Source organism: Colossoma macropomum, unplaced genomic scaffold (genome assembly GCF_904425465.1).
Source record: "Colossoma macropomum unplaced genomic scaffold, Colossoma_macropomum, whole genome shotgun sequence".
Classification (NCBI taxonomy): domain Eukaryota; kingdom Metazoa; phylum Chordata; class Actinopteri; order Characiformes; family Serrasalmidae; genus Colossoma; species Colossoma macropomum.
This window is the reverse complement of record NW_023494798.1, coordinates 23,242,515-23,270,474: the sequence shown is the minus strand read 5'-3', so window position 1 is coordinate 23,270,474 and position 27,960 is coordinate 23,242,515. Positions and strand designations below refer to the sequence as shown.

Here is a 27,960-nt window from a genome sequence, read left to right as displayed (position 1 = left end):
AAGCTAGGAAGCCTTTAAAAGTACTTAATTTAAAACGTAAACATTATGAGTCAGTTTCCTGGACAGGGATTACTGATGTGTTTAACTTAAGCTATTAGCTCTGAATTTTCCACCTCTGACAAGGAAAAATCAAAGAAAAACCCCTATAACTGTAAATTCCTGCTTGGAAAGTCAGGATGGTGTTCTCTACTTCGAGCTCTGAGTATGATGTCAAATCAACATGGCTGTTCATACTGTCAATAGCAATAAAGAACCACATCTCTACTTTTACTGAGATTTACTTTTGTAGACACAGTAGTTGGTTAAACTATAGCATTGACCATAAAGATCACTGGTTTGAAATGGTAATGCATGAATAATAAAGTCATTACTCATAGCATTGGCTGGCTAGCTTGTTGCTAACAATACTCGCTCTGACTTCCCACTTCCGAGCCAAGTGGAACGCAGCATAAGCCTAGTCCTGGACTACATTTTCTTTTCAATAAAGAAAACCTTTAATCCAAATGCTCTGAAGCCTAGGACTAGGCTTAATCCTTGTCTGGGAAACCGATCAAGTGGGAAAAGATGAATGCAAATGACTGTTTCTAATATTATCTAATCTTAATGTACTACAGACCAGTAGAATTTAAAATATGCATTATCATCATGAAACCTTTCAACCAGTAATTGCTCTTTTATCAAGAAAGTAAATTTACATCAGTTTAATCAAGTAGACCCTGCACAGATGATTTTATTCACAAATCATAACTGTATAGAATGTAGAAATATGGTAAAATACAGTAGATCATTTAAGCCTGTGGTCCACAGATAGACAGTTAGCTACTCCAAAGGACCTGTTCAGTAGCCACAGGTTGAATCCAGCCCATGCATCATTAATGACAGCTTTTAGTCAGCAACAGCTCTATAATTACTCCATCCAGCAAGCTGGCAAATGCCATCTCTCCTTCTCCACCTCCTCCTCCTTTGACGACCGACTTTGTCCCTTTTGCAGTTAAAAGCCTTCCTCAGAAATGTCAGCTGTTAATGGCGTTCCCCAGGACAGGAAGGTTTTAACACGTCATGTATTGTAGTACGGCCTTGTAGTAGCTAACTAGAGACCAGTGTTGTGCATTACGCAAGGCAGTGTGTGTGATGGTAGCTCTTTCACCATACACCGCTTTCAGACGCTCCACATGACTGGATTTCTAGGACGACAAGGACAAAATTCAATCAAATGTTGGTGTAAGGGCTTTTCCAGTGAATTGGGCCCTAGGGTTTGGAGTTCAGTGGCCAGGTCTGAAGCTCTCTGAGAGTAAACACTTCCCGTGTGAGAGATATATGAGGACTCAAAGAGAAAAGGGCCCTGCTAGGATATTAAGAGCTCTCATCCGTTTAATGAATTTCTCTATACTCATGTAGTGTGGATGATCCTATGCTGTGAAGAGGGTGGCGAGCATTGCTACTGTTTGTAAGGAAAGTCATCCCAGTTACCTGGCGAGAGCCTTTTCTTTTTTAATATATGCTTGTTCTGAAGCGGCTCTGGGCTGTTTTTTGTTTTTCCTTTATTTGTGTGGAAGAGGTTTATTTGGAGAAAACAATAAGATGGCCAACAGCAGCATAGATATATTGAACGCATCTGTAAAGTGTATGATGTGTGTAAATATGTATTAGAGAAGGCTGTGATAAGGTTTTATAGCTGCAGTGGAGCAGTGTGGGCTGGTGTGGAAGGCTGTACAGGCTGGAGACACTGACAGGCTGAGTGACAGGGTTAATGTGGAGTGAATGAAGCTTAGCTGAGTAAAAATGCTGCTGCTGCTGATGTTGCTGGCTCACTCCCACCATGACAGCATTTCCTGCCAGCCCGCACTAAGGGAGACACATACTCAACACAACTGATAGCACAGCTACAACAGCACACAGGCTGGGAACAGCATGAGGGGATATATATGCTTAGGATATTTACATATATAGGCTCATGATCCTGCTGGAATGATAGAAAAAATAGCGTATGATAGCATCTTATCTTGCATGCATGATTGTGACCTTAAACACGACAAACTCAAACTTACAGTTGCAAACCTTTTGGAATCATCTTGCTATCTGAATTCATGACCTGTGATCTGATGTTCATCGAGGTTAAATCCTTATTTAACAAGCAATACAGCCCATAGTTTGTGGTTTACTATGTTTGCGCTGTGATAACCTCCAAACACCATTCTTGTTCAGTGTATTTCTTGCGGTAGAGTCATGAACACAGACTTTATGAAGTGCAGCAGATGCCTGCAGATCCTTAGCTGTCAACTTAGAGTTCCTTGTCACTTGTTTGAGGAGATCTGTAGTCGTCTCCCAGCAAGAGTAGCAGTGGTTTCTTCCATTTATAAACTGTTTCCCAGATTGTGGACAGATGGAGGTGCAAGTCTTTTTGTAACCTTTTCCAGGCTCATGAGCTTTAACAGCTTTTCTTCTTAGGACCTTAGAAATCTCTTTTGATCAAGCCATATTGAGTATATTGAGGATAAATTTTGATTTTTTTTAACTCACAGGTGAACTGACTGACACTTGACCCATTTTTTTGAGTTCCTTATCCTGAGTATGTAGTGCATTAAACTACGTTGTCTGCAGTTGTTTAAACCATTTGTTCAGTAAAAACGTGAAGGTGTACAAAGTTGCATGTATTGTTTAGTAAATCTGTGTTTATTATTAGGGCTTGGTTAGAGATGATCACATCACACTTTAGGAACAATTTATGCAACAGTTCAGATAATTAACAGGTTTTTTCTCACGCTGAAGGATTGAAAAGTGTGCCATTTGCAAATCACAAAATCAGCAACTATATTTGGGGCGTTTTGTTCCAAAATGTAACATTTTTTTCATGAGGTTTGTTTTTGGGAATGGGTTTTACACAAGAAAATAACCGTTATTTCATGTTTAATACCGCCTTTATTAAAGAAATACAAATGTGTTTACCATTATAAAGTATTCTTTTCTTCTCCTCAAAACTCCTTATATCCTAAATTGTTACAAATAGATATACAGCATTTGGGAATAAAACTCTTCAGCCTACATCACTGATAGCAAGTATTAAGTGGAGAGAGTTACCCTAATAAAAGGAGCTTGAACTGCCTGTAGATGAGTAAGATTAATAAAAAGCAACCAGACAGACACCCACATGATGTGTATAACAGAACAACAAGTAACTGGCCGTCTTGCACACTACATGCAGTGTTCAAGCCTCAGGCCAGAAAAGTTATATCATCTCGCCTAAAAAAAACACCTGGACTACAATCTGTCAGAAATATTTGTAGTTTAAACCCCAGTCACAGTATCGGTAAAAAAAAAAACCCAATTAGACCCAAACCCCTACAGGTCACTATTTGCCTGAGCCAAGACTTAAAACTTATGATAATATTAAACACGGTTGATTTTGTTGTGGCATCAAGATGTAAAAAAGACTGCCCTAAAACAGCCATCCTGACCACCTCACACTAAACGATCAAGATGACGCGAGCACGACGCAACTCTAACAAGACTCTCGTGATTTTATTCCGACACTGGAAATTTGTCTGTGACAGTGAAATCGCTTGAAAATCATTTGGTGTAAGGCCGGCATAAATGTGTGCACTAATGCACTAGAAGAGAGCTGAGTAAGTGTTGTGACCCAGTGTGAGCGTGTGTATAGAGAGAGTGTGTCTTGATGTTGAGGAAGACAAAGAGTAGTGATGAAGCACAGGACAGATCACGGGCACTGTATTGTTGGAGGGCTTGGGAAGGTGGGTGTAGAAAGGCAATAGGAAGAGGGAATGGAAAGATGGAGACAGCGAGAGTGGGTAAGAAAAGAGAGAACTGTGTGGTCTGCAGAAGGAGCAAGAGGGAAAGAGAGGTTTACAGCAATTAGGATTGTGATTGGCTAAGCATAAGACCAGACTGTGACCCAACCCCACAGGCTCCCTGAGGGAGTCTCTCTCTCTCTCTCTCTCTCTCTCTCTCTCCCTCTCTCTCTCTCTCCCTCTCTCATTTTGCACATCTTCATGTTTCTTTCTGTCCATGTGCTTCATCCTCTTCCCTATGACCGTGTGTGTGTGACACAGTAAGAGTGAGCAGTGTATGAGTCTCACAGGGCTGCTGCTTCTCCACAATCACTGTCAGTATCTAATGGCTGCCCAGGGCCTTCCATCTGTGCCCTGCGTGTGTGTGTATGAGCAGCCTATTTAACCACTGCTGTTCTCTGTCAAGTCGTGCACTGCCTGCAGCCGCGCCACAGCAGCCCCCCCACACCCCCACCCTTCTGCACTCAGCTGCCTGTCTGCTAGACCACAGATCCATTACTGACTAATCTACAGATATATCTCCGTCTGTTTTTTTTTAGCGTTTGTTCATGCCTGGTTAAAGAATGACCTGTTTCAGTAAAGTGTTTGATTTGAAGAACAGTGTACAGCAGTAGCCAGTTGTTTGGCACTTATTTAGGACTTCAGACACTTTTAGATGCATGATCTTTAGTCTCTTTGAATTGAAACCACTCCTGACTCAGAATCAACTACTGCAAAGTCTTGGTTTCGAATCAGACTTGCTGTGTCCAGGCCTTGGATTTGGCTTGGAATTACATCTAATGATCTGACTACAATTCTAACTGGTGGTATCCACAGTATGCTCAGAAAATCATAGTTTACTCTCATGTTGCATTTCCTTTGGACATGTGGGAACACAGCAGTCACACCTAAATCGATCATAGTTTTTTTACCTTTCTGTCCTTCAGTAAATATTTTCTGCTTTGCTTATATTTGTGTGAATCCCAGTCAGCCTAAACAGAAATGGAAACACAAGAATCAATTCCATTCTTTGAGTCATATTAGGTAAACAGATTAATAGGTTAGAGAGTGCCTCTGGTGTTGTTCGTTGTTGGTGAGTTTTGGTTAGCTTGTAATGAAACCACTGCAGTGATCATTGTGTGGGTGTGCATACGACAGTATCGGTTTGAGAAAATGTGGTTTCCTGTGTTTGATCATTCTGGCAGGCTGCACAAGTTATCTAGCACTTAAAACAAGAAGGAGCCTCCTGATGGACATCAGTTTTTGTTTGAATCTCTGTTGTATCTGACCGAAGCTTTGAAAGACAGGAGGTAAAGCGCAATTACTAATCCTTTTTCTCCTCTCTCTCTCTCTTTCTCTCTCTCTCTCTCTCTCTCTCTCTCTCTCTCGAACCTCCTTCCCTTCCATCTTCACTCAGCAGGTTCCTCTATCAGCAGTGAGTCATCTCCAGTCTCATCTCCAGCCACTAACCACAGTTCTCCAGTGAGCACGCCCAAGAGGGGGCCCCTGGGTCCGGTGATCGTGCCGCCTGGAGGCCACAGTGTGCCCAGCACCCCACCTGTGGTCACTATCGCCCCCACTAAAACCGTCAACGGCCTGTGGAGGAGTGAGAGCCGTCCTGTACGAGAGGTAACATAAATAGTGAGGAGCACAAAACTGTGTCCACACGTGTCTATTCTTTCTCTCTCTTCCTTTCCTTTTGCTACTTCTGTATTCTTTTCTTTCATCATATTAAAGTCAAGCTTAACCAGTCTGGCTTTCGTTAAGGGTTATATGCTGAAGGCTGCAGCTGCTATGTAGTGCATACACACACAGATATTTGTTGGGGGATTAGCAGATTTAACGGCTGGCCTGTAACCCGTGGCATGGCAGAATATATATGACATATGTACATGTGACACAGCCAGTGGCACCACCCTCACCCATCCCCCTTATGTTAAACAATGCCGGCAGGCCATAGAGTTGACCGCTTCAACGGTAGCCAACATCTGTGCCCTCTCCCCCCTGCCCCCCCACCAATGTCCAGACCCCAGCAGTCAAGTGCATCCCTTCCACAAGCCTCCTTCTCTTTTTATCTTGCTCTCTCTCTCTTTCTCTCTTTCTCTCAGTGTAAGAGAGGCATGCTTGCTTTGATAAGGGGTAAAGGATTATGGCAATCCTCTAATCCTTCTTATCTGCACCCACTGGCTAATGGTGGCCACCGCTACGCAGCCACAACACGTTACCCTGGAGACAGGCTCACTGCTAGTGACAGCCATGGCCATTGTCCATTCTGTCTCGTTTTTGCCCTTTGCCCCATGTGACCAGCTCCATTAGCCCAGTGTTCCAGAGGAGGTCAGAGGTCAGCTGGGCCCCTCAGGCGGAGAGTGGATGATGAAGTCACTGTAAGACTATGTTACATTGCTCTGCGCTATCCACAAACGCATAGCCGCAAACACAAAGCCTACACAGACCACAAAGAAAAGACTGCATTCCTACTAGGGCTGAACAATATTTATCAATTTCCAATACTGATATTACAGAAGGCTGTAATATGCAAATGATAAATCGGTAACACTTTACATTAAGGGTCGCAAATTTATTGATATTTATATGCTAATAACTGCTCATTAAGCATTAGTTACTGATTAATTTCTTTGTAGTTAATATTTTTGGTACACTTTAATACACATTAACAGATAGTTTAGTTTGTCATTAATGCACAGCTTTTTTACTCATTAACTGTGTACTAACTGCTGCTTATTTAACTGCTAATGAGCTGATGTGTTTACTCACATAAATAAATGACATGAAACTAACGAGTACTTATTTGTTAATCCTGTTAATTATCTGTTAATTCATCTTCTGATTTATTTAATTGATTTAATTAATTAATTAATTAATTAATTGTCACTTTGTGTCCTTCCCAGTAAAATGTAAAATTATTCTCATTACTAATTATACTATTAATGTGTATGTCTGTGTGTCTGCCCTGTGATGGACTGGTGGCTTATCCAGGGTGTTTCCTGCCTTCTGCCCAATGACCGCTAGGATAGGCTTCAGGACCCAGGAGGATGTGTGTGGTCTCTAACTTTTGCATAGTCCTGTATGTTCAGAAAAATACAGCCCAGGTCACATCAAGAGTGCACCAGTGTGTTTATAAATACATTGCAAGGCATATTGCAACATAGTATGTCACAATAAAACTATAAAATAGTTAAACATCAACCTGCTCAGGGACAGCAGATGACAATTAAATAAACATAGAAAGTAATTAGATAGGTATGTTTATGAGTCCATATTGCTCAGCCCTAATTCCCACCATACCCAGGAGTCAAACTGTGGTAATGGTCATCCTGTTTTGCAGTAAAGGTCAATTTGGGACAGAGGGATCCTCCTGTATGTTCAATGGAGCTTGGAGGTCCATCCCACCATCATGGGGTCAGCTAGGCCAGGGGCAGTAGGGCGAGCTTAGGAAATGTGGGTGTATCAGGCAAGCTCCATTCAGCAAACCCCCAATACACACATACACACATACACACACACACACACACACACACACACACACACACACACACACACACACACACACACACACCCACACACACACCCCTCACATTCTGAACAAAGAGCATTCTGTCTGCTCTTCACTCTTAATCAGCACTGAGTGAGGGGGTCACGCTATCGTTTGAGTTGGATTCCCCCTCCCTCCCCTGGCCTCCCCCAGTGAGTGTCCTCTCCCCCTCCTAAGCTGTCAATTCAATTAGTGCCTAAGCTGGGGCTCGGCTGCCTGGCCTGCCTCTCCTGGACCCTGACCCAGGGCTCCGCTTGCATAAGCATGCAGAGAGAAGCAGGGAGGCCCCGCCATTACTTGCATTGATATGCAGCAGGGCCAGTCACCCCTTCAGTGGCCAGGGCCTGTCCGGCGCCTAATTTACTGTGAATGGCTGCAGCATCTGTGTGTGCGTGTGTGTGTATGAGGTTACAGCAGCCCCAGGTGTGCCTTGTCTGTGTGTGTGTGTGTGTTTTTGGTGGAGGCGGGGTGGCGGGTGGAGTGAGAGAGAAGATGCAAAAGACCATCTTGGTGTGTTGTTTTGCTTATAATGAGAGGGCGTCGTTTTGCTGCTGCAGCTTGTAATTGCTTTTTAATTGGCAATTTGAATTTATCGCTCCATCTGAGTGACGCAAATGAATACCATTCTGATGCACGGAGGTTTCCCACCCCCTCCCCATGGAGAGGGCAAAGGACCAGGCCTTCACACAGCATGAAACGTAGCGTGTGCATGCAGTTGCTTTCTTTTTAAGTGGAGAGCGCTTTTTCCCTTCCAGTCCTCAGGTCAGGGAAAGGTGAGAGTTCCTGAACCCTTTTGTTTTTGGGCAGAGAATGAAGAACACACATACTCAACCAGTGAAAGAGCTGCTTTCATTGCTATTTGGAAAAGCTTCTGGATTGTAGTAATGTGTAAAGCAATTAAGCATTTCCTTACAGTCTTATTGCATTTTTATAGCTACTGTTTGTGATGCTATTTCATGATAATATGGCTTATTCCATTGGTGCTGAGTTTGTTGTTGGTATGTACTGCTTTTGTGGAAGGGTAAATAAGCGCACTGCTACAGTGGGGGTCGTGCCTCTTCGGTGGAGTCATCTCTTGTTTTGCCCGAGTTGCTGGCAGACAAAAGACACAAAAGCAGAGCAGGGCCAGGCAGCAGGCAGGCCCCAGGCTCCTACAGAACACGCATCTCTTTCATTTTTAATGTGGGCTGGCCCACCACACACCTGCCAGCCCTCTGAGACACACATACACACGTACACACGTACACACACACACACACAAAGCAAACTGCGTAGAGGTTGATTATCTCTGTGCAGTATAACTAAATGGCCAGCAGAGGGCACAAAGGTCAAATTCTGTGTACAGGATGAATGTTTCTGAAAGCTAATCTTAGACGATGGCGTTTTTATCCAACAATATCTGGCCTTACATTTGTTTAAGATCAGTTTGAGACAATTTCTACCAACAAACACATAATCCTGATATCCATGCCATTTTATGTATATTCTGATGGTGAAAATGTAATATTGTGAAGGCCCCATATCCTGCAGTTAAATTTATTTTATTGTTATTTTATTGTTTTTTTCGACAACCACTCATGCTTTTATGAACCAAAAAAGTTGTAATTTCATTTCCAAACTCTTATTATACTTTAGAATTAAACAGGCTGTTTTTGTTACTGTACTTTGACTACTATCTGTATGTAAATTGCCGCTGTTCTGATTGGCCATCCAATACTGTGGAAAACTGTCCATGCTGAAACACTCTTTATAACTTCAGTGTGAATGGGTGGAGCTACACTGCTGCTGATTGAATGGATGGTTATGTAAATGTATTGGCTTTTGTGTCATTACAAAAACAATTCATTCAAATTTTGCAGTTTAGTTTCCATATCTGGACTGTATGGTCTGGAGAGTGAATAGCAGATCTTTAAACTTTAACAGTGTTAACATACTACTTACTCAGACATTAAACTGTTTTAGTGAGGAAAATGTAGTTTTTCCTGAAATGGGTCCTTTAAGTTGTAGATGGAGAATGCTGATGTGCAGTAATCCTGGGGGCTGCACAATCTTCTGAACCAGCTCGCGGCAGACAGTCGCCTCGCGGCAGAGAGTCGAGCACAGCCATCTTAATGAGGCAAATTAAAAAGCAATCAAGACTTTACTCGCTGCTAACACTTCGCAGTGGGGAGCGATTGAATCAGGAGCAGGCGCGCACACGCATGAGAAGCGTCAAATCTTCTTTTTCCCCTGACTGTCTTTTGAACAGATGTCATTTAAAAATAGAAACGGACACCCTGTCAATTTCCAGCGAATGAGAGCGAGAACACACGGACTCATGATCCAAGGCAGCAGCAGCCTGCTAACCCCAACCCCTCCCGCCTCCACTACCCCCCTCCCCAAAAGCTCAAACTCCTCTAATACTGCTTTATGGCTTTCATTGAGCCCGGGGTGCAGCGGCTAAATGTCAGTAGCCGCGCAACAAATAAAGGAAAAGCAGCACAGCTAATAGCCAGGTTTCAGTCTGCCTGATCCCTTTGGTCAATAACTGCAGACAGGAGGGGGAGGAAGGGGGGGGTCTGTCATTTGAGTTTTGAGACGTGGCTCAGGTTGTCCTGCCTGCTCTGTGATTTTGACTTCTTTTGACATATCTGAAGCACTTTTCTGGCCGGCTGCACATTGAGTAGCGCCCCCCCCTCCCTCTCCTCCCTGCCAGCGCTTACAAAGCCATTAGTGGAGAGGGGTGCTCAGGAGAGGCGGAAGGGGGTCAGGGGGCACATGTGGGCCGCCTTGCTGCTAAGTGAAGCGCGTTAAACAACATGAAGCAAAAGAAGGGGGGGGAGGTAGGGGAGGGCAGCAGAGAGAGAGAGAGAGAGAGAGAGAGAGAGAGAGAGAGAGAGAGAGAGAGAGAGAGAGAGAGAGAGAGAGAGAGAGAGAGAGAGAGAGAGAGAGAGAGAGAGAGAGAGAGAGAGAGAGGCTGACAGGAAGGAAGTACAAGCAGTGGAGGCATTTAATATTACATGTGAGCAGTGTTGAGTGGGGACGGGTCATTGGCTGGGACAGGAGCGCAGAGGTAATGGTGCTCTAAATGGGCTTTTCTCCAGCATGGCCAGCTGAGCGATACTCAAATGCTTTTCTCTAACATGCGCCAGCCCCCTCTGCTGCTGGAGGAAGTCCACAGCTTAACTCTTCATTCTGTATCATTCTCTTCAAGCCTGATTAATTAGGCAAGGGGGCAGAAGAATGCACCGAGGGGGCTCAGCAACCTTCACCCAATGAATTTCTTGCAATACAGGCTTATCTTTTTTATAGCTTATTATTTTATGTTAGCTATCTGCATTGAGTTAAGCAACCTGGCTACATCATATCCTACTAAAAACATGTTAAAATGAAAATATTAACCAAACAGCAGGATACCAACAACACATACAAAATGCACCTCAAAATACACTTTAGACATCTGACAGTTAAGCATGCTATGGCACAGAGCACTAAGTGACAGAAAAAAAGGTAAAAACAGCCTGTTTACTATAGTAGCTGTTATTAAGTCTCAGCAGTCTCTGCCAGATCCATTAAAAATTAAGTTGACATGATAAGCATTCATCATCAGAAATAAACCAAACTTAAAAAGCCTACAGCTATATCTTACATATTGCTAAATATATATGTATAGCTATGTCTGTTTACCCATATAAATAGATATATATTTTTCACTATTCACTGAAAAGTCCAAAAGGCTTGCTCAGCTAATAAATCCACATCATTTCTGTGAATGTAGTCTAAAGGGTAGACTACCTTGAAGGATAAAATAGAAACACAAAGCTGAAGGGGCACAATATTCCAATTGAGAGGGCATTGCCCCCCTCCTCCTCCGTGTGGTGCGAGTGCTGGCTCTCTCCCTCTCTACCTGTCAGCAGTCTCCCCGGGGTGTTGAGACAGCAGCTCTTTGCTTCATCAGCTCTCACTTTGTCTGTCTCTGCCTTTCTCCCTCTCCATCGCCTCTTTATCTCCTTCTTCACCATGGCTCTACGGCTCCTCATTCTTCTCAGAGCATCTGCCAGATCTTCGCTCATGTAGATAAAGGAGGCATAGCCTCCGTCTTTGGCTCGGGCTCACACACGAACACTGTGAATCTGACGAGGACGAACCCTCATCAGTTGCATGCATTATTCTGGCCACTTAGAATTACAATCCCCCTTTCACTTTGCCTTCCCTTTTTCCAGCGAGGTTAACTTCACGGTTTGAGACAATGTCTTTCAGACCTACATGGCTCTTCTTAAAAGTGTTTTGAGGGAAACATTCCTGGAGAGAGGAGTTGGTTGCCAGGCAGCAGGTGTATGTTCGTGCATGTGCGTGTCTGTCTGTGTGTGTCTGTGTCTTTGAACTCCTACTTGCTGTGAGCTCGATTTAATCAGACAACCGTGTCATTCCCAGTATCTCTACAACAGTAACTAACTCTTTCTCTCTGTCCCTTTCTCCTCCCCCACAGTCGGAGTCGGGCCCTCGTGGGGTCAGCAGGGACCGGCTAGGGCCTGAGGCAGTTGCGGCTCAGGAGAAAGGAGGGCCCTCAGTTCCAGCCCACTTGATAGGAAACCCGTACGCATTTGGACTGCCCCCAGGATCCGTGATGCAGGATTCACGCTTTCAGCCTCTAAAGTGAGTTTGACTGTCTCTAACATACTGAGAGTTCACACAGCTGAGCGATGGATTCTTTCTGCTTCTTTGTGTGATGCTATGAAGAGCCAATTTTTGTTTCCTAAAGAACTTTTTAAGAAATGGTTCTTTGGAGAACCAATTTGTAAATGAGATGTGAGCGTGAAGATACTTTTTAATGTTTAAGTACATCGGCATAATGTAAAAGATTTGGGAAAAGCTCTTAAATTGGTGTACATTTTGGTGTACCTTTACATTATGTGAATGTCCTGTGAACCTTTAGAAGGTCCTTCACACTCACAAATGTTTCCTTCAAACATGGTTCTAAAATTGATGACCCCTGATCTAGGAGGAAGGTCCAAAAAAGCAGTTTTTTTCTGCCAAATATGATGCCAAACGTAGTTCTTTAGTCTGGAAATACTTCATAAGAGATTATATCAATTACACTGTCAACAGCAAGCTGTGTGAGACATTGCTGGCACAAGAAAAATACTTGCTGTGCATAATCACCTCAAAAAGAAGCATCTACTGTTAGCTGCCAGTAGCAAACAATTAGTAAAACACTTCTCATAGATGTCCAGAACACTTTTTCTTTCTTTAACTATGGTAAATGTTGAATAGTCAACTACCCTTTTAAATAACTTGTTAACTAGTAAAAACTGAACTACCTCCATATGTGCACTGGTGCCAGTCTCTCCTTTAGTATCAGTCTAAACCTCCACATATCCACTTATGCTCTTTCCACAAACTCACTTAGCTTATCTGGACACTCTCCCTCTCCTAAAAGCTTAATCACTCACTCTTCCCCTATCATTCCCACTTATTCACAGCTTGTCTCAAAGTCATATGCAACTGTTTTTCTCTTTCCACAGTTTCTTCCTTCTTCTATTTCTTATTTATTATGCAGTCAATGAGTGATAGAATGTTACTTTTGTAGACTACATTATCTGCCTTTTGTGAAAAGAGTTAGCATACCATGTAAGCTGTATTGCTGACACCAGTCTCTTCTGTGCCTCTCTCTTTGTGTACCAGTTTGCCCAGACAGGTGCCTCATGCAATGCCCCCTGCTGGTGTGCCAGAGGAATACTTGCGGGGTTTCCGACCCTATGCCACGGCAGATGAGCTGCGTATGCCCTCCCTGTCGTTGGGCCTGGACCCAGCTACTGCTGCAGCTGCCGCCGCATACTATCACCCCGGTTATCTGCCCCATCCTTCCTTCTCCCCCTACAGGTAACATAACACTGGAAAGGGTCTAAGGGTCTGCATCAAGCTTTACATAAAATATATCCAACAGACCATATTTGTGACAAAAGTACAGACAAAATTTTAAGATGGCTGCTAATTCTGTTTTAGCTAAGCTATACTATGTTTTTCAGGCAAGTAATGATTTAGGTATGTAGTTTGCACGATGCTAATTGATGGTGTATAACTATGTAAACTATAGCTCCAGTGCAAACCTAAAGAAGCAGTGGTTTTATGTGAAAAATTGGCATAAATCCAGCCCAGAACTGATATTTTGTTCAGCCCTGTTTGGCTCAAGTCAGGTAGAAGAACTCCAGCCTATATACAGTAGTACAATACAGTCTTTGGCAGTTGTAGTGTATATATGTAGTGTTACATAAGTTTCTCCATTGCTGGCACAGAGAATGTATCCCAGAATAATAAACTTTGTGTAGACACACATACATGCAGGCTGATTGAGGTCAGTTCATAGGCAGAATCAACTTATATTAAGGCAGAGATGGAAAATAATGTGCCTATGAGGAAACAGAGAGCACAAATTAATGAAGTTACCACAGTGAAATCACATGAGAGACTAACTCTCTCTCTCTCTCTCTCTCTCTCTCTCTCTCCTTCTCTCTCTCTCTCTCTCTCCTTCTCTCTCTCTCTCCCTCCCTCTCTCTTTCTCTCTCTCTCTCTCAGGATGGATGACCCCTTCTGTCTTTCAGCTCTGAGGTCTCAGTTTTACCCCTTGCCTGCTGGTGGTGCTCTGCCCCCACTGCATCCCTCTGCTGTGCATATGCACCTACCAGGTGTTCGTTACCCTGGCGACCTTAGCCATGCCTCACTGTCCAGTCTACAGCCGGAACGCCTGTCTGAAAGGTACACACATACACATGCGCATCTGTACAGAGACACACACAGTCTTACATACACAAACTATTTGTACTTTCAAGTGTCAATAAAGCTGTTCCTTTCTTTCTCTCTGTCTTTGTCTGTCTGTTTCCTCTTCACAGACTCCAGATGGAGGATGAGCTCCGTCAGAGAGAAAGGGAGAGAGAGAGAGAACGGGAGCGAGAAAAGGAACGAGAGCGGGAGGCTGAACGAGAGAAAGAGCGAGAGAGGGAGAGGGAGAGAGAAAGAGAGAGAGAAAAGGAACTAGAGCGTGAGCGGGAGAGGGAGAGAGAGAGGGAGCGGGAGAGAGAGAAAGAGAGAGAACGGGAGAGGGAGAGGGAAAGGGAGCTAGAGAGACAGAAGGAGCGGGCAGCACGTGAGAAGGAGCTCCAGGTCAAGGCCATGGAGGGGCACTACCTTGCTGAGCTGCATGCTCTCAGGGGCCAGGCTGAGGACAGAGTGAAGGCTGTAGAGAGACTCACTCCCAACAGACCAGGTAAGACGCAGGGCTGAACAACTAATTGTTTTTATATAAAAATCACAATTTAAGTAGTAGTTTGACACACTACATTCAGCACTGAAACCTCAAGTTTGAAAAAGTGAATGTGCAGGTGTTCTTGACAAAAAAAGGGGCTTAAAGCTTAATTTACAGAAAATGATTACATTTTAATCACAATCCCTATATTGGTCAGAAAAAATTCAATTGGATATTTTCCCCAAATTATTCAGCCCTAGTAAGACCACTCTACGTCAGTAAGGCATCTACATACACACTACCATTCTACGTCAGTAAGGCATCTACATACACACTAACAGGTCAGTCATGTTTGATCCAAAAAAATACCCAGGAAAGTAAAATTCCATCGCTGTTGTCTTTAAGCACATGTAACTGAGTAAACTGAACAGCCCACACCTGCATGAATCTCAGAGTCTAATGTCACATATTGTACAATTTATAGTTATAATATGAGCCCTGAAAACACCTCAAAAATGGATAGTGCTTTGTCACAAAGCAGATTTCCAGCTATCCTGGTCCAGACTCTAAGTGAGCAAGCATAGGGTAAGAGTTGTACAAGTTGCAAGTGCATGAGGAAAAAACACTGAGATCAAACAAGAATAAGACGAGGCAACCCATCCTCATCTAGGCCAGATTTGATTTTATATATATATATATATATATATATATATATATATATATAAATAAAATATAGTATATATATAATATAATATATTATATTATAGAGTTATGATAAATGTAGCGTTCGAATCAGATAAATGGATCCATAAGATATGCCAGTGACTAATGTCATGTAGTGCCATCTTTGTTTCTGAAGAGAAGTTTCCCTTGTGTGACCCCTGACTCATTACAATTTCTTCATTCTCCAGATAAAACCAAAGAGCCTGCCCTCGCTGCTCCTAAACCAATCCAGCCAGGCCTCCACCCTTCGCTAAGCTCCGCCCACCATCCTGTGCCCACGCTGGTCTCTGCCCACGGCATGTACCTTGGTCCTGGAGGGGCGGGTGCTTTAACATCTGCCATGGCACTTCAGCGCACCAATGAGGAGGAGCGGTGGCTGGCCCGACAGAGGAAGCTACGGCAAGAGAAAGAGGACAGACAGTACCAGGTGTCTGAGTTCCGCCAGCAGGTTCTAGAGCAGCATCTAGACATCGGCAGGCCGGGCGAAGCAGCAGAGCTACGATCAGACGGGCACAGGTATGAGTGCTAATCTCATTCTAGCAGCATATAGTATACCACACATTAAGGTGAGCAGAATGAGAGAATATAAGTCATGGTACTTGGAGACTTTCTTGATGCATAAAACTTATCACAATATTTTGATTTTCTGACGCTTGAAAATGTTTTTTAAAAAAATGCCATCAAAGTACACTGTAAGGGCTCCCGAGTGGCGCAACCGTCTAAGCGTTGGCCCTATCATCAGAAGATCACGAGTTCGATCCCTGGTGATGCTACAGCCATCCGTAGCCGGGAGTCCAAGAGAGCACAATTGGCCTCGCTCTCTCTGGGTGGGTAGGATGGCCCCTCCTTCTCCCCCCATCACTCAGCGCGATGCTAGTCAGCGCAGGCGTCTGTTAGCTGACGTAACAGATCTGGCGGTTGGCGCTTTCCTCTGAGCGCGTTCGGCTGTCCAGTGACGTTGCGTGAGCGGCAGTTCGAAAAGAAGCGGTGGTTGGCTTCACAGGTCTCGGAGGAAGCCTGTGTTAGCCTTCACCCTCCTAGCGTTGATAGCATCGTGTGATTGGGGGAGTCCTAACTAGCGGGTGGAATTGGAGACGACTAAATTGGGGAGAAAATCGGGTAAAAAAAAAAAAAGTACACTGTAAAAAAATGATCTTTTGATGTACCAGTATGTCTGTTTAGCATTTTGAGATTGTTGCAAGAATTTTATGAGATTATTATTGTAGGTGCTTATTTTTAAATGCTTTTTAATTGTTTTGTCATTTTGTCTCATGAAATTGTCTTTTTTGTATTGGCAGATAATTTTGAAATAAGTAAAATCATCTGCCAATAGAATTAGACAAAATGAAGCATAAGTTCAATATTATAATGTTATTCAGCTATCTGAGAGAAATGAGAAATGTAATGTATATTGACTACATTTAAGATGTCTTTACTTGCCAAGATAAAATGTTTTAGTGTGCAGTACATTTTTATTCAGCGTTTCACATACTGTCCCACATCTAGTAAAATGGGTTTAGTCATTAGGGCTAGGTAGAGTACAAACTTTTTTAATACTGATTGACTATGATACTCTGAGTGTAAAATGCTGGAAGGGGATGCGTTTACTGACCACAACAGACTGCAGGCTAATCAAGAAGTGCTGATGTCTAGAACATGCGTTGTGTTTTAGACTGCCATGTCTAGTGAGCCATGTCAGTTTAAACCTCTTCTTAATGATCCATGCACAAGGTAAACATTCTTACTGACCTAAGATGAGCTCAGAAAAGCATTTTGTACCATAATTTATCATGATAACAATATCATATCATCATAATGCCCACCCCAACTACTTATAAATGCCTGAAGATGCATTTTTTTCTTGAGACTTTCCCTGATGTCTGTGGGTGTAGAAGTACAACCCACATGTCCCTTTAGTCAGTGACATACTTTCCTCTGTGTGTGATGTTCCCTGTGTGCTGTAAATCAGCCACTGGGATGTGACTGTAGGGACTCTAGAGTGCTGATGTTTGGCTGTGAAGTCTGTTACACTCTTCTCACAGCCACCTTTACTTTTCATCTCACTGCAGAGAGGCTTTTTGAAGTGTGAACAGGAAGGATGGGAGTGGAAGAGAGAGATTGTCTGGTTTTGATATCAGTATGATTGTGAAGTGTCTGAGCTGTCAGTTTGGGTGGTGAACTGCATTGCGTTCCTAGGACTGATTTTGCAAAGTGGCAAATAGCAGTTATGAAGGTTGGAACACAAGCAAAACACTGTTTATTATCTCACCTGCTGTGGACTGGACCTCACTAGTGGTTCAGAGAAGGTCAGTCACCCCTAAGCCCTAATTCACAACTAAGTCTCTGCACCTTATTTAAAGCCGACCTTTCTTGCCTGTGAAACAGGAGCTGTATAGCCTTGGCTTTTGTTGCATTAGAGAGGTCAGCTGTAATAAAGGCTTTGGAGCCGTGTGTCTGTGTGTGCACGTGTGTGTATCTGTGTATGTGTGTGTGATCCAGACTGATAATTACAGTGCTCCTGTTGTCCCTGCCTGTGGGCCTGCAGATGTCTGATAGCCAGCTGGGCCAGAGGGGAGTACGCTCAGATCAGATTAGCTTATTTGAGGTTTGGAGAGAGATTTAATGAGCCAGTTTTCTCTCTCTCACACACATAAAGGGAAGGAGGTGAAAAAAGAAAGAGAATAAGAGAAAACAGTATCTAAAATTTCTGATCTATTTCTAATATCTTTTCAAAGATCCTGAGCATTCTAGCCCCCTGTCTGTTTCGGTAGAAGAGAAGTCTCTCTCCTGTCAGAAGAGGAATATGTCCTGTGCTAATAGCGGTCCCTGCAGTGGGAGATGAGCACACACTTCAAAGGCCTACAGCTGGAGCCGAGAATCACAGCACTGTGTGGTCTGAGCCCAGCAAATCCCCTCTCTACCCACAAAGCTCCAACTGCCCCGTCATTAGCCTCCCTTTTCTCAGCCTTACCCAGTATATGTGTGTGTGTCTGAGAGAAGAAAACATAGAGCCAGCTTCTGTATTATTCCCAAATATGGATACTAAGCTGCAAAATAGCATTCGACTTCATTGTTTTTGTGATGTCACAAAAACCTGCACATTTCCTAGCTCCAGCATATTTTGCTGATCTGTTAGTGTCAAAGCCCATCCAGACCACTTTGCTCTGATAAGGCAGGCTTACTGCAAACTCTTAGCATCAGTTACAATGCAGTTGGTGGAACATTGTTTTCTTATATAGCTCCTAAACTCTGAAATAGCATTCCAAAGAATATTATGACTGCAAGCAATGAATGCAAATATTTGAAGGGATAAAGTGGTGGTAAAATGGTCATGTAAATATGAAAATGGCATAATAAACGGCTGTTTGGTACATAAACCCACACAAAAGTGGACCTCGGGCAAAAAAATAACATGCAAGGAAATTGTAGGTAATGACCCGTTTAATATTTTTATGTTTTTTGTCTCTTCTTTATCTTTTGCCTACACAGACCCGTTCCAAACCATCATGAGCCCAATAGCAGAGAGCGAGAACGAGACATCCACTCCCATCTTGGAGCTCCGCCCCCTCTCATCTCTCCCAAGCCCCAGCACAGAGACCATGTCCCTCCTCCGCCGACCACGCTTTGGAACCCCGCCTCACTTATCGAGACCTCCTCTGAGTCGCGGCGCCCCCTGCATGACCCTCCAGGTCTGGGCCACTATGATATCAGCCGGCTCCCACCACCTCCAGCCAAACCTGATCGTCACTACGGCTCGGAGAAGGCCGATGACGGGCCTCGTAGAAAGGACTTGCTGGATAAATACCCGCCCATTCGGCCCACAGGCTTCTCAGAGCCCGGCACCTTCCTGGCTGAGCTGGAGAAGTCCACACAAACCTTCTTAAACCAGCAGAGGGCAACCCTGAGTCTCAGCAGCCAGTACGGAGACCTGAGTGGTGGTCTTAAAAGCAGTGGAGCCCACAAGGGCCTCCAGGTACCCCCGCCCCCAGGACCTGAGTCCATGCTGGTGTACGATGAGTTCCTGCAGCAGCACAGACGGCCAGTCAGCAAACTGGACCTGGAGGAGAGGAGGAGGAGAGAGGCCAGAGAAAAAGGTGGGTCACAGAGAAGAATGTTGTTCAAGCCCTGTTCGCATGACAAACCTTGCTTATTCAGATCTTTTGGTTTAGATCAAGTCTTTCTGCCTTGACTATCTGCATTCATAAGGGACCCATATGTGTTATGCACACATTTTCGAAATCAACAGCATCATGTGCATGATTCACATGTTCACATGTGACACTGGATGATAATGCCAGTGATATACACAAGCAAAGTGATATGTGATGTTAAAAAAAAAATTAAAAAATTCCAGTCTAACTATTCTCATTCTGGAAGTATTAGATATGTATACGATCTAGAATCACACAGGAAAGCCATCACATTTAGGCATAAACTTGTGCTGCTTCTGAATGCAGCCATGAAATCTGTTCTCAAGTGAAGCTGTGCATTGAGTAGTTATCACATTTAGTGATATGATGACTGAACTCAAAATGACTCCATTTGTACAATAGGAGCTTGTACAGATGCATGAGAGATAAGTGGATTGTATTGGCATGTGCTCAGGTGTGCTGTTGTGTGTAGGTTATTACTACGAGCTGGATGACTCGTATGATGAGAGTGATGAAGAGGAGGTGAGAGCTCATCTGAGGAGAGTGTCCGAGCAGCCGCCGCTTAAACTGGACGACTCCACTGAGGTAGTGCACTGCTGCACACTCCAAACCCACTCCAAAACACTTCACACACTTTACTCTGACTAACTGAACTGCTGATAATTAGTAGCCCTGAGAGCTGTGTCAAAAGAGGTTAAAGAAGTTTAGTTTAGTTTTTTTTTTTTCTTTGTTTTTTTTTTAAACTCTGTAGAGGAGGCTGATGTTGATGTCAGATATAACCTCTCTGTTTTCTCTCTGTAGAAAGTGGAATTTCTACGGATATTTGGTCTGACCACTGTGTCTCGGCGGGATGAGCTGCTGGAGCAGAAGAGGAGGAAGAGGAGAAGGATGCTGAGGGAGAGAAGCCCCTCCCCTCCAGCTGTGGCCAGCAAGCGTCCCGCGCTGCCCTCCCTCAGCACCCGCTTCACACCTGAGGAAATGGACAACAGTCCAGAGCTGGAGGATAAGAAACGCTTCCTCACCATGTTCAGCCTCAACCACCTCACCACACAGCAGAGGAGAGGTACTATCGTATGAAAGAACACCCACTAAAGACTAGTCTATTTAGACTAAATATTGTGATACATAATGTACTGTGTAGTGTTATGTTGTATTTTTCAGAGGTACCAGTAATGCCACATTTTAAAAAAATACTATCAAAAGTTATCAGTACAAACATTTTTATTCAGTGTTTCACATACAACTTCAAAAAATAAGACTATAGCAAGCCTATAAACAAAAACTGAATGTTAGACCTTCATACACTATCATGTCTTGTGCTAATTGTTTAATTTTTCCTTATGTTCCTTCTTACATAAATTTTTCTTATATTTATTTTTGTACACATTGATTTTTAAAAATGTACTGATATTGTATTTAGTCTGTTTCAGCTTGTATACAAACCTCAGAAAAGCTAAATATGAATTTTTAGCTTTTTCAATTTATATAACATAAATTCTTCAAGGCAGTATTTGCATTTTAACAATTTTCCATTACTTAATTTTGAAATAAAGTACATTAAATAATTAAAAATTAAACCTTGCTCACATGTTATTGTAAATCCAATTTTGTGCAGATTGTAAAATGATAGAAAAAGATGCTTTCAGACCAGTTTTTTTTATACAGAGAGATGATGGAGCTGAACCATGTGATGAAGGCCACAAAAAAGGGATTCAGCATTGCTTCCAGAGAGTCATGTGATAAATTAAAACACTGCCATTGGTTTTCTTAGGGCTCTGCCTCTTCTTTAACATATTGCATCATAATTAAGGATGTACTTTTTGAGTGTGAAAGGTCAAAAATGGTTATGTTACCTGGAGGCAACATCGTACCATAGAGGGTTAAAGGTTAAGAATGTTTTTGCCTTCTTCTGTAAAGTTACTGTTTTCGAGTTTTATGTCTTTTTTTTTTTTTGGACAACGATGATATGGAGTTACTACCTTTTCTGAGGAGCTGGGAGCAGGCGGCTTTATCTTTACTCTAATCCAACCAGATTTTCTGAATAAGCCCTACATATGGCAGGAAACCTCCCACACTCTCAGAAGAGGGCACTCATGCTGTGTCTGTGTGTGTGTGTGTGCGTGTGCACGCTTCTTTCACTGTGTTGCCTGTCAAAACTTTTATTTATTTTTTATTTCTTTGGCTGTTCGCTGCTGTAGCTTTTTTTTATTGAAGCGAGACATAGTACCTAACATCATATGCATATAAAAATATGCATATAACAGTGTACACATACATGAATATATTCGCTAGGGTTCTATACATACTGCACAAAAAAATCTTGAAGTACATACATGCTTTAACAGTTTTAATAGCTTTTTGTTTTAAAGAGGGCTGTGTTAATTCAGTACAATGTTGTCTGTCAAAACTTGTTGCTGCCCACAGCTTTTCCTGAAACTCTTTCCTTCATGCCACTCGCCCTTCTGAGTCGTGTGGCCCGAGTGCCTCCCAGCTTTGCCTTTAATGTGTTCTCTCTCTCTCTGACAGAGAACGAAAGAATGGTGGAGTTACTGCAAGCCATTAAGCAGAAGAGCGTGACTCTAGACACTATCAGACATAACCCCTACCCACTGTGCAAGAGCCCCTCGGCCCATCATTCAGGTGAGTCACTCTCGCTTCTCACATTCCCATTCCCACAGTGGATGTCCATCCAAATGCATGGCTTAAACATCTCTGGCGCTGTGCCGGATTTTTAAAAAATAGAAAATTATAAAATTCATAGTTCCAGTCCTGAAATCTGATTGGCTTTGCCTCGTTCAAAGTGGTCATAAAACACTTGATATATGCACAGCTATGACCACCTCACAACAACTGAACTCTGTATAACTGCGCCACCTCATGAAAAATCCTTGTGCTGTTAATGGAATAATCTTTGACTCTAATGCTGCTTGCATGGACCACCGAGTACACTGAGACTGATGAAGTAAGAACCTGTTTTGTTTAAACTGAGGGGCTGACAGCTAATTTTCTTAACTAGAACCAGCCTGATCAGCTAGCTATCAGGCTAAAAGATCTTTAATGTTGCAGGCTTGAATTAAAGTACTTACGATATAATTCACTGTAAAACGGCAATATAAAAGTTTAAAGAATGTCACTTGAATGGCTTATGTGCTTTAAATATCAGTATGTTTCAATCAGATCTAAGTAGTGTCAAACCCGGCTGAATCTCAAATGACTATGTACTCCCTAAATAGTGTGCTATGTACGTTTTGAAATTCCAGCTTCTACAGCCAAGTAGTGCACTATTTGTCAAGTGTGGATGCGGCTGAATCCCAAGTGGCTATTTGTTAGCTATATTATACACTGTTAGGTTGCAGGAGCCAGTATTTAAAGTCCTGCCTAGTGCCCTATGTAGGGAGCTGGGAGCTGTTTGGGATTCAGTTCCAGCATGAGAAAAGGGTTAGTGTGTTAGTCTGGTGCTAAATAAGACTCATGGTTGTAATTTGGTGACCAAAAAGCACTTATAAAGTGAAGGTTTTTGGATTAAACAGTGCTATTTTATGATATTTTCATTATTATACAACAAAAAGTTAAGAAGTTCATGAAATGACTTGGATTACCATACATTGTTTATTTTGCCCAATTTGTTATTGCTTATTTGTTCATATTCAATTAATTTCTACATTTGTGAACCTCTCTTCCCTCCATACTTTTTGGTAATCCCTGAAAACATTTCAGGCCCATAAATTTTCCTTGCTTTAAGCCCTGCTAATGACATGGAAGGCCTGTGGATCATGTCAAACCTCTTTAGCCTGTATATCTGCGATTATAGGCTGCAAAAAAGGGTATCTTTGTAAGTGAAAATGTCTTAAATCTAGTGAACCTTAGATTACTTATTTTAAGATTGTAGTAAGAATATTAAGATAATTTAGCATTAATATATTATTACTTATTTATAGATATTTATGTTTTTTACTTAGTGTTTTTCTGATGAAACTGTCTTCTATCGGCAGGCACTTTTGCTTGTTTCAAGAATAATGCTTAAAACAAGCAAAATTATCCACCAATGGAATAAGCCACTTTCACTAGATAAAATTGCTTAAAACAAATAAAAAATGACTACAATCTTATAATATATTATCAGAATGAGATATATCCAGTAGATTTAAGATGACTTCACTTGCCAAGATATCATTTTTTGCAATGATAGCCCATCTCATTTTGCTCCATGAGCTGTTTTTTTTTATTATAAAGCATATTATACTCTTGGCAGTTTTTGCATCTTCCTAGTTTTAACAAAGCATCTAGACTTCTGGGGAACCAAGCAACTGCCTACTCTTGTGTTGTCATTTACTTTCAACAAATAAATGAACATATTAGCTTTTCCGTCAACTGTAGCTAGTTAACAGCATGATGTTCAACAAGCTGCTGTTTAGTGGATGTGCTAGGCGTACCTGTAGCCTTCTTTGCTCATTCACTCCTGACACAACGTCCCACTGAGACATGGATACAACACAATGTGCCATCTGTGGGGTGGTGCTGCAACAGCATGAATTCCCTAGGTATCCTTGCTTTTAGTGTTTTTTTCCACAATCAGAAACTAGCAGGTAGGTGAAATGAAATTGAACTGCAGAATGTGGATATGCTCACAAAAGCTTATAATTAGGGATCGTTGATTGTAGTGGAATATGTTGTTTGGAAATAAACAAATCAAGTGTAACAGTGAAAATTCAGCTTTACCATGCTCACACCCACAAACCTGCACAGAGCTGCTCACTCTGTCAGCTCACTGCAGTGTCATCAGTCTTGTTGAGCCAGATGGTATGTGTTACGAGGAGGGACATTGACAGCTCCAGATGTTCAAAACTGAATGAGAGCTTCTAACACTTCATTAAAGGCACTCATCTTTTAGAAAAGTAGAGGCAGTGAATATAGTTGGAGTTTCCTGCCCACTAAATACTGATAAGGCATTTCTCAACCAAAGGCCTATTTGTTATCTGATTTTATTCATGTGTAATGCTGAATACCACAAACCCAGTATGTGACTGTAATATTATGGGTGTAACTGTCTGCTACTGTCTGTGATTAAAATTGTCATGATTAGTTTGCTCAATATTTAAATATTTTTGTTTTAATTAAAGAGTTTGATGTTGTGTGTAAATATCATGAAAGTTTCCATAAGGTCAGCTCCCAAAACATATATTCAAACTAAGCTGCAAAAACGTCATTTTTGTGATGTCACATTTCAATTTATATCTGCCTTTTCTGCCTACTACAGTTTAGTCTCACCCAATCACAAAGTTATAAACAAAATATATATAAAGAGTTTTTAAGCCAGGACTGCTATTTGAAGGACGCACAATATAGGGCATCCTATAAGAACAGAGATCATTTACATAGATCAGTCCTAAAGGCACAGTAATAAAAACAGTCTGTTTAATCCTAAAAAGAGAGGTATCCGATAAAGAGAGGTTGGAAAATGGTCATGTAAAAGTGAATTATGACTGTTTGGTATGTACAACCACATAAATATTATAAGTGCAACTATATAATGCAATGATAATGTAGGCTACAGACACAAGTCTGCCACCATGAAATTATTTAATGCACCAGAGTCAGTAACCAAATAATATCTAATGTTAGCCAATTAGCTAAATTTAGCTAATTCACCAATATCAAAGTCAGTGATATTTGATTAATTTGGGGAAACCAAAATCATGATAATGATTAAAGTGTGATTAATTATGCAGCCTTTCTATCTACTTTTCCAGATCCATCCTCATCTTCATCTCCTGGCCAATCCAGTGACCCAGTCAGTGCCAGACCCCCCAGCCCCCCAGCACCAGCTGCTGGACCTCCACTCCCCACTGACCTCTCTGCTCCTCCTGACAATCTCAGGCCACTCCCTGAACCACTCAGAGCCAAGGAGCCTCCCTTGCCCCTCTTATATTCAGATAAAGGCAGAGGCAATGATGCACTCCCTGGCAAGAAGCCCGCCAGCCTGCTGAACAGTATGCGGCCGCCCCTGCACCCTAAAGATGGCTCAAGTAGTCTCAATGGCAGGACCAAACCATGGGAGAGCTTCACTGCGGAGGAGTTTGCTCAGCAGTTCCACGAGTCAGTGCTGCAGTCCACTCAGAAAGCCCTGCAGAAGCACAAAGGTAGGCGGCTCCAATTTTACACTTTTTTAAAATTTTTTTTTACTGCTTTACAGCTCTATGAGGGAACTCAAGTTGTCACACAGGGCAGTTAGGAGCAGATGCAATAAGATGTTGCTACAGAATAGTCTTGAACCACGACTTTGGAAACAGTCCTCATTTGGGGGTGGAAAAAAAGTGTTATTACAAACTAGTAAGTTACTTGTAGCAAAGAATAAAAGCCATAGAAGTATAACAAGGCAAGAATTACTGCTTTCTTTCTTTCCACATGATGTATTTGTGTCTCCTCAAGTCTCAAGTGAAACTGTCCAAATTCAGACATATTTTTTAACTGACATGGTCACAAAGTAGCTTTCCAGAAATCTTGGGTCCAGCCCCTTAATGAGCATGCCAAGGTTAACAGCGTCAAAAGAAACTCCCAGAAAGCAAAAGGAATAAACACTAAGAGGAACCAAGACTCAAAAGGAGAACGTTTCGTCCTCTGGTTGACACTGGATAGATTACATTTTAAATAAATAAATTACAATAACAATGATAGTTGTGAGAATTATGATTAAAGAGATGAGCCTAAATATTAAACAGAAGGATTCAGATTGGACAGAAGTCAGATGCATGAGATAAAGCAATAACTAATGTTAGCAGTCCTTCAAAGATCATAAGAGAAAGACTGAGAATTGGATCCATTGTGAGTGCATATTAGGTAAGTATAGTGTAAGACAGTCGTACAGTGTCTAGAACTGATTAGGGATTTAATAGGGATCAGCAGTCGTCAGCCTAAATACACTATAACTGAAGGTCAAGGGGAAGTGATGATTGTTCTCTCTTCTTTTTATCCTAACCCTTTTCGCTTTTTCTTCCATCTCTCCACCAGGTGGCGCTTCATCCATCTCCGAGCCCAACCACACGGTGGACTCCTCAGTGCACTACAACATTCCGGAGCTGCAGAGTGGCCCAGGCCGTACCACACACCCTCAAATACACGCTGCGCACCAGCCCAATGGCCAGCACTGCCCGTCCGGAACCCGCCGTGATGGGGGACCACTGCCCACGCGGCCTGAGCTCTCTGCTGAGGAGGACTCAGAAGAAGAAGAGGACGAGGAGGAGGAGGAAGAAGCTCCAGGACCGAGGTGGCAAGGGATTGAGGCTATCTTTGAAGCTTATCAGGAATATGCTGAGGGTGAGTTGGGTTTTATGAGGATATTGCTACAGAGTGAAAGAAGTCATATTTGGATAATATTTTTAAAGCAAATGTTTGATTCATATTTTTGAGGAGCTGTTGTAGTTTAGCTGTTGAACAGCAGATAGCACTGCTGGATATGTTAATACCTTGCAAATACATTTAAGCACGTTATGGTAACTATGCCTATGGTAACTATGGTAACTTTATTAACTATAAATTTGCTTTTTTGATCAAAATTGATTTAATGACCTCTAAGACAATGTTTCTAAGACAGTGTTTATATTTTAATTAGCTTTAATTGAACCTTTTATGAAAAGGTACGAAAAATACAAAAAGTAAACGGGTTTTATCAGAAAAGTATGAAAAGTACAAAAAGTTTTTCTTAACAATTCTGAAACAATTGAAGATTTCAGAACTACTCTCTTGCCACAGAGTCAGGCTTTGTAGTAGTCCTAGCTATTGTCCAATTTTTATTTATCATTCCACTGAAAATGAGCACATCTCATACCAGTGCTTCATACCCGTTTTTGAAAACAGCTCTGCTGTTACCTACTCTGTCTCATTATTGAGGCTCTCTCTAGAGGTATATGTATGTGTGAAGGATCCCAGGGGCTGCATGGCGTTAACATCTCTATGGTGAACATTTGTGCTAGTGTCTAAGTGTTGATGTCAATGCTAATGAGAGTCCAGCTCATTCTCTCAATTATTCTTTCTCTGTCTCCTCCTTCCCATTCCCTGTTCTCATTTCAGAACAAAGTATTGAGCGTGAAGTACTGCACACTCAGTGCAGGAGGCTGGAGGCCCAACACTACAACCTCAGCCTGACTGCTGATCAGCTCTCTCACTCCATGGGGGTAAGTGGCCATGTCAGACACACATTTGCTCACTTTACTCTGCCAATCTGCTCTCGTATCCCACCTCATTGAGAGTGCTTAGTCATTTAATCCCATTTCCCCCTTCGGCCACATTAAATCCTCTTTGTGAATAGCCTCTCTGTACAGAAGACTATGCTCTGCTTTAGCCACTCAAGCTACTTAGATGCTCCACACTTACCCAGCAAATGAGACCTCCTTAAATATTTGCTTTGACTGCAACTGCTGAATATTTTCATTTTGAATATTTTATTGACTCCTGTCTGGAATATTTGAATAGTCTGTGAGAATGAAACAGCTTAAAATGTGTTTCATTTTAATGACCTAATGTTAAGAA

General features: G+C 42.3%; 1 protein-coding gene across 5 annotated transcripts in view; it reads left to right on the top strand.

Annotated features, from left to right (window-relative positions):
* The window catches only part of gse1 (Gse1 coiled-coil protein), a 290,630-nt gene that overhangs the window by 261,223 nt on the left and 1,447 nt on the right, over positions 1-27,960 (top strand). For 4 of the 5 annotated variants that reach the window (XM_036584596.1, XM_036584595.1, XM_036584598.1 and 1 more), the window contains exons 3-15: positions 5,203-5,414; positions 11,807-11,973; positions 13,003-13,200; positions 13,894-14,073; positions 14,208-14,581; positions 15,472-15,799; positions 18,773-19,377; positions 19,907-20,019; positions 20,236-20,497; positions 21,961-22,074; positions 25,185-25,574; positions 26,443-26,748; positions 27,502-27,605. In XM_036584596.1, coding sequence (XP_036440489.1) covers positions 5,203-5,414; positions 11,807-11,973; positions 13,003-13,200; positions 13,894-14,073; positions 14,208-14,581; positions 15,472-15,799; positions 18,773-19,377; positions 19,907-20,019; positions 20,236-20,497; positions 21,961-22,074; positions 25,185-25,574; positions 26,443-26,748; positions 27,502-27,605 — 3,353 coding nt within the window. The remainder of the gene's footprint in view (positions 1-5,202; positions 5,415-11,806; positions 11,974-13,002; positions 13,201-13,893; positions 14,074-14,207; positions 14,582-15,471; positions 15,800-18,772; positions 19,378-19,906; positions 20,020-20,235; positions 20,498-21,960; positions 22,075-25,184; positions 25,575-26,442; positions 26,749-27,501; positions 27,606-27,960) is intronic. The other variant, XM_036584594.1, reaches the window with a different exon arrangement.